General features: G+C 45.0%; 1 protein-coding gene across 1 annotated transcript in view; it reads left to right on the top strand.

Moving 5' to 3' along the window:
- The first annotated feature begins 980 nt into the window (after nt 1–980).
- GMPR (guanosine monophosphate reductase) overlaps nt 981–15,004 on the top strand; it is a 125,436-nt gene continuing 111,412 nt past the window's right edge. The window contains exon 1 of the mRNA XM_063451701.1: nt 981–1,315. Within this exon, the coding sequence (XP_063307771.1) occupies nt 1,229–1,315 (87 nt within the window). The 5' untranslated portion in view covers nt 981–1,228. The remainder of the gene's footprint in view (nt 1,316–15,004) is intronic.

Here is a 15,004-nt window from a genome sequence, read left to right as displayed (position 1 = left end):
CAAAGTCTTTCACATAGTCTTTCGTTATACGAATGGGCTCCATGGCATAGCTATCTGGGGTATCACTGTTCAAATAGGGCAAGTACCGAATGACCCGGCTTTCGTGTCTTTGCAGAGGAAAATCAAGCGTTTCAACATGGGGCCATAGTCTAAAGGCAGCAGGCGGGCAACCAGTCCTCTCCAATGCCCATTGGCAAATGGCAGTTTGTCACAGGTCCTTTTAAAAAAAGAAAAACAAAGGAATATAGATGGATAAAAAGGATTAGTTTAAAAACACTTCCTGCAATTAATGTAAAAACTAAACCTGAAAATTGACAGGGTTGCTTGGGCAGGGGTGCCAATTTTTTTTTTAAAACTACAACTCCTATCCATGATGCTTTATGTATCTAACTCCTGCAAAGCATCATGGGAGTTCAGTACCACAACATCTGGGGATCCACCTTTAAGACATCCCAGATTTAAAGGGCTGAAAATGTCCCAATTATAACAGCAACACCTGCACCCCCCCCCCCCCCTCCAACTTCCCATTTTGCCATCCCTTCCATGACAGACTTGCAGAGGTCTTGACAGATCTGCTATTACATAAAATGGAATCATTATTTTAGATTATGTTTACTGGACGTTATCAATTCCTTGCACTATCCAGGCACATTAATATCAAGCATGTTTGCAGCATGGAACCGCCCAATGTATCAAGCCTACAGAGTAAACATGTGACAAGGTGCTTGGTCAGAGTATGATATGGCAAGTCACATACTCTATTGGGACTTTGTAGATCCTTTACACTTAGCATAATAGAACAACAGATCAAACATATATATTAAATGAATAAAAAGCAGTATCATTGTCCTTATGCAGAGTTTTGGCTTGGTAGTGTAACAATGGAATGACAAGCATGAGAGTCTCTTACTAAAACACACACACACAGACACCACACATACACACACATACACACACGCGCGCTGGCAGTTACCAGAACAGGAGCCAGAGGGAAGTCTAGTGTTTGCTGCTGCTGTGCTCTTCAAAAGCACTTTCTAAAAACAGAGCTTGCCTAATAAAGATATGGGGATTGTGCATTTACTGGCGGTCCTTAACACACTATAAATACTCTCACCGAACAGCATACAGGCTTTGCTCAGTGCAGCTTTGGATCTGGTGCAGTGAGACACATAATATAAATATAAGAAAACAATCTGTAAAATAGCAAGGAACTTAACCATTTACAGGGATGCCTAGAGTGGACGCAGATCTGAAACTGGACTTCAAAGATGTCCTTTTTAGACCCAAAAGAAGTAGCCTCAAGAGCAGATCCGAGGTAAGTGTCATTCTTTATGTTTACAGCCATGATTCTATGACTTGTGTATATTTTTGAAAACATTTATTTTTTATTTTTGCAGTGCTTAAAGAGACTTGTGCATATTACAACTGATCTAATTCACCATTCTCCTGTCCTGCAAATACTTCCTCAGCCTATTAATATACATTACTGGCACTTATATACCAAACACAGTGTTTTTTTTTTTTTTTTTTTTTTTAAATATCCTGGGATCCACCTGTAAAATATACTACACGATTTAATGTACATTGATTTAATTTGCAAGTATTTTATTTCCCTTATAATTCCACCATATATAGGAATATATATCTTCACGTAAATACATTTTTTGTGAAATCTGAAGTGTCATTATACATACTGATTACATTGAAAAAATATTATTGTACCTCTGTTTTCCAAAGGACAGACAGAACACTGCTTGTATACAGGTGCATTGAACTCTGATGGTAATTGTAGATATGTGTATGTGACAAGTTACATGAGTTGGAGGGATACGAGGAGCTGATTTGAGGGGCTGTTAGGGTGAGATGCTTGTAAGTAATGAATGCAGTGGTTAATGTTCATCACTCACTTGATGGCTTGACTGGTTCCATTTTTATTTTTGTGGGGGTTGGGCAGGGAGTTGTTTCACCTTTGTATTCCCCAATAACCCAGTCTGAGGGAAATCATGGAGAGGGAGAAACAGAATTGGCAGCAATACATTGGCAACTAATAATTATAAATTCACTTGATAACTTTGAGAAATCCACATACAAGCATAAGGACTGGTTGGAGGTGGTTCAGTCAGGCCACAGTTTCATTGAGATCAGCTGGTTCCTTCCTGTAGCTGCAGTCACAGAATGTCCTTAAAATGTTCAGAAGAAGGTTTGTCACCTCTATGATTAACCCATGCAGTGCCAGCGATGGCAACAACAACAGACTGTAGATAGTTAACCTATTTCTGTATATGTGTAAATAAAACTTTATACATTGGGGGTTGAGTTTGTGAAACCTGTAATCCTAATCTAAATGTAATTTAATAAATGTCATTTAATTTAAAAAAAATATATATTTTACCCCATGTCATAAGGCCTGCCAGGTCTAAACTAGTAGTCCCTAAAATAGCTTGTCAATGAGACCAATGTGTTTTTTTATTTTATTTTTTATTATATATTATATATATTAAATAGTAAGCGAGAATAGAGGATTGCATGGCCCCTGCAGTTAATGGGTTAAGAAAACCAGTTCGGGATAGTACCACATTACACTGTAACTTTGTAATTATAATAGTTTACATTTCTATTGCTTTCTTGTACTTAATGCTTTATGAGTTTAGTAATAAATTGTATGAAGGATTCCAGTCAGAAGTATATCTACTTAGACATACAGGTAAAGAGTTAACAATGTTTATACAAGTAAAGTTGCCAGTCTGGGTTCTCATATTGCACACTATAATTTCAGGTCTGATTTAATTAAATTCTTGGCCATTCTGTTTCCATAGCTCATAAGTCACCTTCAATGGTTCCTTACTGTAGCTGTAATAGAAACTCAGCCTGCCTGAGGATTGTACACAGAGCAGGGGGAGGGTGTTACCACTCAGCAGAGTGGATTTCTGGGAAACTGCTGCATCATTTCATCAATGGCCTTACTATCAAATCCATCATGTGTACTATAGAGAGGTGGTACTGGGTAACAGATTTTCAAAGATCCTCACTATCACACTTGGACACTGATTTACACAGGCTTGGATCAATAGCAAGCCCATGAAGGCATGCTGTAAAACACCCCTGCATTGCAGGCTAATGCTGTTGTTCCCTGTGTAAGCATATTGGAGGGCTGGGTGTGTGCAATGTTAATTCCTGCAGCAATGGCCTTTTTCAGAAATGCATGTATTCGAATGTTAAGAGCAAGACTGCCTGTATCTTGCTTTGATTTGAACCTATTGGTGAAAATCATTTTAGAAATTCTATGGAGATATGAATACTGTAAGAAGCTCTACTCAAAGGGCTGTAAAAATTAGGACTTCAATAGCCAAAGTGGTAGTCTAGTTTAACTGGAAAATTTCCTCAGCTAGGGGGCGGGGCCTGACAGCCAAGATGGCCGGACGTGCTCTCTGAGAGCTCATGCAACAGGGAACACAAAAACGACAATCCTGTGAAATTTAACCATGCCACTGAACCATGGGGCCCAAAAAACGATACTGGACCACACCAGGACCATAACGCACAACCCAGCCACGCGGCCTATACTGCAGCGGGACCGGAAGCCTGGGGGAGGCGGCCGATCGCCCAGCATGGGACCCGCTCGTACGAGAAAGCTGAATGATGCCCTGCTACCCGCCCTCTGGACCAGTGGGGGACATCCCGGTCCTCGCTGGGGACGATTACCCCCACAACAAGGCAAGACCAAGCAACTGCATCTACAAGAAAACGGGGCTGTCAGGGCCCAAGCAATATGGCGCCACAGATGCGACTCACGACTAAAAGCTTTACTGTTAAACCACCCGACTGCACGCTATTATTCTACGATAGGCTCTGCAACAGCCTATGGACTAAGCCACGCACCAGGGGATGGCTCTACAAGCTGGCAATAAAAGAGGCGGCGGCGTGGATTCGCCCTGCCATCCGTCGCCAACTGAACGGAGACCCGCCCCGAGCTCCCAGAGCGGCCCTCAGACAGAGACGAGGTGAGAGAACGGGGTGGCGGGAAACGGAGACATACCTCTCGGGCGCCAGCGCTGGCCCTCGCACACACCAACGCAGGACTATCACACACGTCCGACCCACTCACAGCTCAAACCAACTACTCACCAACCAACAAAACACGTCCCCGCAAGTACAGACCTACGCCGACAGCAGCGAGGATGGCCGACGAACGGCACAATTATCTACAGGGGACCGACACGGACAGAGAGCCACCCCAGGAGACGGCCACCCACTCTACCAACGCCTTGGACCCACCTGCCAAAACATGGCATCTCCGGCACCCGGAAGCGGCGGCCTACCAGCCGTGGGCATAGGCTGATCACCCTATTACACAGACTGGCAGGGAAGTGCAGTGGCTCAGTAACCTGTAGGTTGACCCACGGACTGTAAATCGCACCCAACTCGGGACTCGCCACCACAAGGCTAAGCAACCCACCTACCACAGGCCTTATTAGTGTCTACATGCATTCTATTTCGTTTTTATCCTTTTACTGTTTATGTGTATCATGTATGCATCCTTTTAATGTTTAACTGCCAGTTAATTGCGGCCACGGCCTTGCCGAAACGCATACCACCTGTCGCTCAACCTGAGCGCTAACCATAACACTCCCCGCTACCTGCCCACTGCCTATACTGGCACAAGGTGGCTAGAACACTCCTACCTTAACTGACCACCCAGCGGATGCACGCCCGTATCTCAGCACATGCATCCTATGTTTTCTCTAATCTTATAGTACTTGGTTTCTCCCTAAGATACCCAACATAGCAGAACGGTTCATGCCAGCAAAAAACATGTCACAAGCAAATTGTCTAGCTGCATCCAGAAAACATAAAAGTGTGCCTTCCCAAGAGATATGCCCACCTATGCCTATTATGCTCTAGCTAATATACTAACGTACTGGCAGAACGCATAGAGACCTAAAGCCAGGGACTTAATCCCTCATAACTTCAACGTGTTAAATAGAATGCTAATCATTATTTTATGCAGGTCACGTCTATTACCTCTTTTCTTTGTGAAACGTTAAATACTAAAAATTATCGAGACCTGCAGCTAACGTGTTATAACCGCTTGTTTATCTTTATATTATAAAAAAATGTGCAGAGACCAAACTGGCATACAAATGTACAACTATGTCACAACTATGCTTACATGTGCTGTCGTGGCAGTGTAAGATGTATTGTTATTACTTGCACCACTTAATTAAGCTGAAGTGGTCAGGGTGTCTATAGTCACTGGCGTACATACCAGGGTCGCAGGGGTTGCGGCTGCGACCGGGCCCGGCCGCCCCTGCGACCCGGTATGTAGTCACTGTGACCAGCCTCTTCTCCTGGGGGGCCCAGGAGCCGGCCACCTCCGGGCCCCCCGAGGCTGGCCCTGCTGTCACCCGGCGGCTGGTCCTGCGGGCGCGCGAGGGAGCACTCTCCCCTGAGTGCTTCCTCTTCAGCTCCCTCGCGCACCGCACTGTTACCGGAGCCGGAAGATGACGTCATCTTCCGGCTCCGGTATCAGTACGCGGCGCGCGAGGGAGCTGAAGAGGAAGCACTCAGGGGAGAGTGCTCCCTCGCGCGCTCGCCAGACTGCTCTCCCGCCCAGTGACCGGCCGCCCAGGAGCCCAGCAGCACCACTGGACCACAGGGAATCCCTTCAGCTCTCCAAAAGGTAAGGAGGCTGGGGGGATTAAATAAACAAAATACATGTGTGAGTGATAGTGTGTGTGTTAGTGTTACTGTGTGTGTTAGTGTTACTGTGAGTGTTACTGTGAATGTTAGTGTGTGTGTTAGTGTTACTGTGAGTGTTAGTGTGTGTGTTAGTGTTAGTGTGTGTGTCTGCTAGTGAGTGTCAGTGAGTGTGTCTGTTGAGTGTGTGTCTGCTAGTGAGTGTCAGTGAGTGTGTTACTGTGTGTGTCTGTTACTGAGTGTGTTTGTGTGTGTGTTAGCGAGTCTGTTTGATGTCTGTTAGTGAGTGTGTGTTTGTCAGTGAGAGTGTATGTTTTGTAAGTGAGTGTGTATGTCGCTGAGTGTGTCTCTGTCAGTAAATGTGTGTGTCTGTTAGCTAGTGTGTATGGGTCTGTTTGTGAGAGTGTGTGTGTCTTCAGCACTTACCTTTCTCCAGCGCCGGACTCCCTTGGCGCTGGGGATCGCTCCGCTTCTCAGCTCCGAATGCGCATGCACGGCAAGAGCAGTGCGCGCATTCAAACCGCCCATAGGAAAGCATTACTCAATGCTTTCCTATGGACGTTTAGTGTCTTAGAATCGCGGTAGCTTCTCTAGCGGCTGTCAGTGAGACAGCCACTAGAGGCTGGATTAACCCTCAGTGAAAGAGAAACTGCTATGCTTTCAGCTGCAGGGTTAAAACTAGAGGGACCTGACACCCAGAACACTTCATTGAGCTGATGTGATCTGGGTGTCTGTAGTGGTCCTTTAAGTGTGTGTGCAGCCCTGCAACCCCTTGCTGCCAGGTTCCCGCCACCATGTGTTGCGGCCCCGTCCCGCGCAGAGTAAGTGCGCGCGGGGGGGGGGCCTTGGATCAATTTTCGCACCGGGGCCCCATAGGTCATGTGTACGCCACTGTCTATAGTCTATTGGCATTCGGCCAATAGAAAAATGCTTCAACAGTGCCTGTGCATTCATTTCCTTTATGCCTGTCACCTAAGACACACACAATCTCACTGTAGAATGGTGTATCGTTGCGTGAGGTTAATGCACTATAGAGAAGAAAATAGGCGATTGAAAAAGCAAAGATAATCACATAACTGCAATTGCTGCCAATTCAAAGACTGCTAGATTGCGCCAAACCCATAAGTATTTAATTTCTCTTCACCCCTTAAGGACCAAACTTCTGGAATAAAAGGGAATCATGACATGTCACACATGTCATGTGTCCTTAAGGGGTAAAGGGAATCTCCAGTGCCAGGAAAACAATCCGTTTTCCTGGCACTGCAGGATTCCTCTCCCTCCCACCCCCCAATCCCCAGTTGCTGAAGGCTGCCTGCTCCTCCCCCGCCGCTCCACCTTCTGCCTACATCGGCCGGTGGGCGAGACTGATCCCGCCCACCGGCCGAGGAGACCTAATGCGCATGCGCGGCAATGCTGCGCATGCGCATTAGCGCACCCCATAGGAAAGCATTGAAAATGATTTTCAATGCTTTCCTATGGGGAAATGAGCGACGCTGGAGGTCCTCACACAGTGTGAGGACGTCCAGCGACGCTCTAGCACATAAAACCTGTGCTATAGAGCAGGAAGTTCCCTCTAGTGGCTGTCTAATAGACAGCCACTAGGGGAGGACTTAACCCTGCAAGGTAATTATTGCAGTTTATAAAAAACTGCAATAATTACACTTGCAGGGTTAAGGGTAGTGGGAGTTGGCACCCAGACCACTCCAATGTGCAGAAGTGGTCTGGGTGCCTACAGTGTCCCTTTAACCCCTTAAGGACCAAACTTCTGGAATAAAAGGGAATCATGACATGTCACACATGTCATGTGTCCTTAAGGGGTTAAAGGACCACTCTAGTGCCAGGAAAACATACTCGTTTTCCTGGCACTAGAGTGCCCTGAGGGTGCCCCTACCCTCAGGGACCCACTCCCGCCGGGCTCTGGGGGGAGGAAGGGGTTAAACTTACCTCTTTCTCCAGCGCCGGGCGCGGAGCTTTCCTCCTCCTCCTCTTCTTTCTCGCGACGTCATCGGCTGAATGCGCATGCGCGGCAGGAGCCGCGCTCGCATTCAGCCGGTCGCATAGGAAAGCATTCATAATGCTTTCCTATGGACGCTTGCGTGCTCTCACTGTGATTTTCACAGTGAGAAGCAAGCAAGCGCCTATAGCGGCTGTCAATGAGACAGCCACTAGAGGCTCTGGAGGCTGGCTTAACCCTCAGTATAAACATAGCAGTTTCTCTGAAACTGCTATGTTTATAAAAAAAAAGGGTAAAAGCTAGCTGGACCTGGCACCCAGACCACTTCATTAAGCTGAAGTGGTCTGGGTGCCTAGAGTGGTCCTTTAACTGAATCAGTGCTTTGTAGGTACAGTAAGGATTTGTGGGAGTTTTATTCAGTTATATGAGTTCTGCTTTGAGAAGAGAACAGCTGAAGAACAGTTCCTAGTTTTAGTTTAGGACTTTGTGTAGCAATATTTTCGAAGGAAATACTAGGTTGAGAAGGAGTGTCAGACAATGTTGCAGTTATGGAAAATTACAGATCAAAATAAAATACCCACCCAGCATAACTAACTATAATATAACATGAACATTGACATTGTCTGGAGTGACTCCTCTGTAGAACAACAGAGTAAGATACATGCAAAATTGAGCACTTTCTATGTATCATTTCAATGTCTACTGAAAGGGTAGGCAACCTTCTGCACTTCAGATGTTGTGGAGTACATCTCCCATAATGCTCTTACAACCATAAAGCTGGCAAAGCATCAGGGGAAATGTAGTCCAACTGGAGTACCATAAGTTGCCTCCCCCTGGTCTATGGACTGCTTTTTGAAATCTTGTCAGAAACTACCGGTAATTCATAGATTGTGAGAACATAAAGAAAGAAAACAACTATACTTATAGACACACTATAGTCACCAGAAAATCTACTGCTTAATGTAGTTGTTCTGGTGAGTATAGTATGTCCCTGCAGGCTGTTTAATGTAAACACTGCCTTTTCCGAGAAACAGCATATTTAGAACTATAGTCTCAGGAATACATGTTTGTATTGCTGACACTATTGTGTTCCTTTAAGAAGTCCTTAAAGTAGCTATATCACTTTTAGGGGTCTTTGCATTGTTTCTGTACGTGCAAGGGGTGGGGGACTGAAGGTAGTTAGATATGCCTTAAAGCGGCACTGTCACCATCTGGGAACTTTGCAGAATATACAAAGGCTGCCATTACTGCTGGGGATCCGGTGGCTGGAGGGGTAAGCAAAGGTGAGATTTACTTACCTGAACCTCTCCTTCACAAGTGCCGCCATCTTTAGACGTTACTGCTGACCTCTAGCGCATGCACAAGAGTACAGCAACGGGGTCTGTGGATGATCCCACAAGGGATCCTTCATAAATAAAGCCAATTCTCTGCAGCTGTCAATAGTGACGGCTGGGGAGGTTGACACTTCTAAGCGGTGGTACCTCAGCCCAGTGTCTAGAAGTGTCAGGCACAGGAAATATACATAGGCAAAGTAGTCCCTACTTTGTCTCAGTATATCTCTTGACAGGGGTGGAGGGTTGGGGGGGAAGAGAAGGAGAGGTGTAACAGTGCTGCTTTAAGGTCTCTCTCACAGACATAACCATTAGAAATGTGCATGGGCAAAAATGTTTCAGTTTTTCTCAAATGTGGAACTAAATAAAATTGAAACAAAAATTTTGGAAGTGAAATGAAATTCACATGCCATTATTCCTATTATTCCAAATGATGCCAAATTAAAGTGCTGGGAGGCAGGCCGCCAAATGGAGCGGCAGCAACTGAAGCCAGCTCCAGCTAAACATAGCCCCAAAACCCGCTTAAACACGATAAGAACACACCAAAAAAACAGAGGTGGGACATGCTCAGGAGCACATACCGAGCACGATATCTGCATGAGGCCCAGGCACATGAGGCCCGTAATGAGCACAAACAGAATAGGAGATGTGGGCCCCGGCCCAGCCACCCCCCTCCCTTCTGGCCTGTAGGGGTGATCCGGCCTGACAGTCCAAGCTTCAGAGGCTGGGGGTGGAGGCCCATCGGACATGGGTTCCGACTACACCCGGGACTGGGACGGCCGACGGAGGACTCACTCCAATGCAGCAACAAGGCGCAATATGCATGATAGCGACAGGGGCCTAGACCCCGCGGCTGGACACCCCCGGGTGGACCCCCCGGTGGCGGACCGGTCGACTCGGGGCCGGCCCAGACTTCCGGATTCAGGGGTGGTCCTGGAGGAAATGCCCTCCAACTCTGCGAGCCCTGTGGCGCTGAGATGCGCGGACTCCTGGCGGACCGGTGGCCGGGGGGATGCGCCGGCATCAAGCGTGAGACCGGAGACGGGTGAGGCATGACTGGGCTGGACCCCCGGATGGACCCTGCTGGGTTTGGGGAGGTGCAGGGGGGGGAAACCCGTCGGCCTTGCCGGGGTGGGGGGAGGGGTGCTGGATTACCAACACCTCCGAGTGCCCACAACACAGCGGGGCCCTAAGTGGACACGGGGAGCTGCCCTGGGGGAGAAAAAAAGGGGGACCTGCCAGACTGGGGGAACCGGGATGGCCTGGGCATGCACAACCTTCCCACCGCTAATACCCACACTATGGACACTTTAACATAAAAGCTGCACCTGTGGGAGATTAAGAGCGAAGCTGCTCACAGACCGTTAACTCCGTGCCACACAGCCTCCACGTGCCGGGCACTGTACAGCCTCCCCCAGCGAAGGGACTTTTATACAAACGCCATACCCAAGGCACCAATTACATAAGGTTGCTAATACTAGCATGTATACACACAGACGTAAAAACGAATGAACTGCCAGGTGGTACTATATAGTTATAGCATACCTCGCATACTCAGATGCTTTTCACGTTGGCGTAGGTATCACAATGGCCAAACATTTACAGATTGCACCCGTGGAAACTATCAGTAAGGTACTAACTAGAAACGGTTCATTATGCATATTACGTTTTTACTTATTTGAAATATTAAGTGCATATAGTTTTTTGCTTTATTATTTTTCTCCATATCTCTCATCAAGGCATATTTGTGTCCAAGCTCACAAAGCGCTGTTATAAGATAAATAACCATGAAGCTTAACACCCACGTGAAGCCAGCTTAATATGTTGCGTTAGCTCAGTATATGCAGTTTGTGTCACAGTGCTTACAAGTGCATCCCTGCAAATTTTATGTGCGTTTCTATGTTCTGATCAATTCGCCTCTGCGCAGGCGATAACCTGCATCTATTCTTATTTACCGATACTTAAGCCTCTGCGTAGGCGACTGTTCGCTTTAATATAGATTTGTCTGATGTGAGAACTCAAGACATGATACCAATAAACATATTTAAAACAAATTAAAGTGCTGTTAGCAGTTAGTTTGGTACCGTTCATCTTTGAGCTGTTTAGTAGCTAACTCCCTAATTTGCTATCCTTACATGCGATTGCCATATTTAAAGATATAAGCGTTGACAGTTGACAGTTAATGGAGCACTATAGGGTCAGGAACACAAACATGTATTCCTGACCCTATAGGGTTAAAATCACCATCTAGCCACCCTGGTCCCCCATGCCTCCCTAAAAAAATTTAAAATCTTACTTGTATTCAAGAATGGAGCTGCTAGCTCTGGCTCTGTTTCCTTTAGACCTGCCCACTGCCTGCTGACATCATCAGAAGTAGTAGCCTGATCCAATCACAATGCTTCCTCATAGGATTGGCTGAGACTGACAAAGAGGCAGATCAAAGGCAGGGCCAGCATGATTCAAACACAGCCCTGGCCAATCAGCATCACCTCATAGAGATGAATTGAATCAATGCATCTCTATGAGGAAAGGTCAGTGTCTGCATGCAGAGGGAGGAGACACTGAATGTTTGGATGCATTTTAGGCAGCCATGACCCAGGAAAGATCTCTAACAGCCATCTGAGGAGTGGCCAGTGAAATTATAACTAGGCTATAATGTAAACACTGCATTTTCTCTGAAAAGACAGTGTTTACAGCAAAAAGCCTGAAGGTAATGATTCTACTCACCAGAACAAATTCAATAAGCTGTTGTCTTTCTGGTGACTATAGTGTCCTTTTAAATTTAATCTTAACCATCACGTTTTAGAAAATAGTGACATAATTTTACTTCTCAGAACACTTTAATAAATATTCCCCAAAGTATCTCTGTGAGATACCTCCAAGTGGAGCATATGGGTCCTATGCTGAGCTCAATGTTGAAGAATTCACAGAAGGTGAAATGACTGTCCTGCTGTGTTCTTTTATGTTTCTGTCACTACAGGCTTTACTGTGATAACATTGATAAATAATTTGCGGCATTTTGTTTTATTGCAGCAAAGGCCAGACTGTTTTTAAAACTGACCTCAAATGTACAGACCAGTGTTTTTTTGTTGTCCACTGACAAAGAAATGATCAATCTATAATTTTAATGATGGGTGTATTTTAACAGTGAGAGACAGAATAACAAAAACAAAAAATCCAGAAAAACATATGAAAAAAAATTGATAATTTCATTTGCATGTCAATGAGTGAAATAAGTATTGTATCCCTTATCAATCAGCAAGATTTCTGGCTTCCAGGTGTATTTTATACAGGTAACATACTGAGATTAAACAGGACTTTACATAGAACACGAGGTCATGCGTTTAGACTGGAAGAAAGAAGATTTTGTCTAAGGCAAAGGAAAGGTTTTTTTTTTATTGTAAGAACAATAAGGATGTGGAATTCTCTGCCTGAAGAAGTGGTTTTATCAGAGTCCATACAGATGTTCAAACAGCTACTAGATGCATACTTGCAAAAACAGAATATTCAAGGATATAATCTTTCAATGTAGGGTAATAACTGCTTGATCCAAGGATAAATCTGACTGCCATTCTGGGGTCAAGAAGGATTTTTTTTTCCTAGCTTGTTACAAAATTGTGCTTCAAACTGTTTTTTTTGCCTTCTTTTGGATCAACAGCAAAAAACAAATGTGAGGAAGGCTGAACTTGATGGTCTCTTTTCAGCTATGTAACTATGTAACTATATGTAACTATGTAACTCTCTTAAAGGGAGTGCTCCTAATCTTAGCTTGTTACCTGTATAAAAGACACCTGTCCACAGAAGCAATCAATCAATCAGATTCCAAACTCTCGACCATGGCCAAGACCAAAGAGCTGTCCAAGGATGTCAGGGACAAGATTGCAGACCTACACAAGGCTGTAATGGGCTACAAGACCATCACCAAGCAGGTTGGTGAGAAGGTGACAACAGTTGGTGCGATTATTCGCAAATGGAAGAAACAAAACAACGGTCAGTCTTCCTCAGTCTGGTGCTCTATGCAAGATCTCACCTCCTGGAGTTTCAATGATCGTGAGAATGGTGAGGAATCAGCCCAGAACTACACAGGAGGATCTTGTTAATGATCTCACAGCAGCTGGGGCCATAGTCACCAAGAAAACAATTGGTAACACACTACGCCATGAAGGACTGAAATCCTGCAACACCCGCAAGGTCCCTCTGGTCAAGAAAGCACATGTACAGACCCGTCTGAAGTTTGTCAATGAACATCTGAATGATTCAGAGGAGAACGGAGTGAAGGTGTTATGGTCACATGAGACCAAAATCAAGCTCTTTGGCCTCAACTCGCCATGTTTGGAGTAGGAGGAATGCTGCCTATGACCCCAAGAACACCATTCCCACCATCAAACATGGAGGTGGAAACTTTTTGCTTTGGGGGTGTTTTTCTGCTAAGGGGACAGGACAACTGCACGGTATCAAAGGGACAATGGACGGGACCATTACCGTCAAATCTTGGGTGAGAACTTCCTTCCCTCAGCCAGGGCATTGAAAATGGGTCGTGAATGGGTATTCCAGCATGACAATGAGCCAAAACACACAGACAAGGCAACAAAGGATTGGCTCAAGAATAAGCACATTAAGGTCCTGGAGTGACTTAGCCAGTCTCCAGACCTTAATCCCATAGAAAATCTGTGAGGGAGCTGAAGGTTCGAGTTGCCAAATGTCAGCCTCAAAACCTTAATGACTTGGAGAGGATCTGTAAAGAGGAGTTGGACAAAATCCCTCCTGAGATGTGTGCAAACCTGATAGCCAACTACAAGAAACGTCTGACCTATGTGGTTGCCAACAAGGGTTTTGCCACCAAGTACTAAGTCGTACTTTTTTCACTCATTGACATGCAAATCAATTTATAACTTTTTTGACATGCGTTTTTCAGGATTTATTTTTGCTTATTCTGTATCTCACTGTAAAAATACACCTACCATTAAAATTATAGACTGATCATTTCTTTGTCAGTAGGCAAACGTTGAAAATCAGCAGGGGATCAAATACTTTTTTCCCTCACTGTATCTCTGTTAATGTACCACCTGCTGTTAATTGCCTTAAAATAGGTTCTGCTTGCATTGTTGTCCTCAACATAAAAAGAGATATACGAACATTACACAATAGAACTAGGAACAAATGTTAATTTAATAATGTCACTATTATTGTTAATAAAACTCTGCATTTTTTTTTCTTTATTGCTATGCTTTTTTATTATCATTTGCTGCTTCCGACTTTTACTCTTATTCAGATTCTAGTAATGGCTTCCTGCCTCGTCACTATATTTCACACTCATATTGCTGCCATCCGCTGTCTACGTGCTACCTCTTTATCTCCATATCTCTATATCTTTGAGATAAACTGGTCCTTTGCTGGCAAAAAAATAATTAATGCAAAACTCTCCTATAATCCAGTGTCAAGTTCTCCCTGCATGCTGTAGAGGGAGGGATGACAGGAATGTGAGGTTGAGGGAGGGCAAAGGGTGGCACAGTTGGGGTGGGTGCGTCCCACCATTGGATGTTCATCGCCTGCATGCTTTATGCACAGATTTAACATTAGTCAGCTTGGACGTTTCAGTTGGGCTTGCACATAATGGAGATGAGTTACTATTATTTTAAAGCATTTATAGTGGCACAGAATGTTGTGAACTTACAGGAGCTAATAGTCTTAAAGTTGTTATGACCTTCAATATGGACGACCACGGTATCCTGGTAAATAAACTCAAAAATGTGTTTGGAACTGATCATCCAGTAAGATGGTTTTAACCACACTTACCCAAGAACACATTCATTGCACTATGATTCATCCTATTTCTGAATGTACTTTGCATTTTCTGCAGTTTTTCAGGCAGGGGAGGTGTGGCAAAGGGGCAATTGTCCTGGGCCACAAGCATGCAGAGGTTGTGTGCCACAGGCTTACAGCTTCAGTTTCCGAATGGTTAAAGCCTTCATTGGATGAGTTTGGTCTTGGTGCTTGTGGTATGTGATCTCTTCTGGCCTGA

The sequence above is a fragment of the Pelobates fuscus genome, chromosome 4 (genome assembly GCF_036172605.1).
Source record: "Pelobates fuscus isolate aPelFus1 chromosome 4, aPelFus1.pri, whole genome shotgun sequence".
Lineage (NCBI taxonomy): Eukaryota > Metazoa > Chordata > Amphibia > Anura > Pelobatidae > Pelobates > Pelobates fuscus.
Note: the sequence above shows the minus strand (reverse complement) of the source record. Positions and strands in the feature narration are given on the sequence as shown.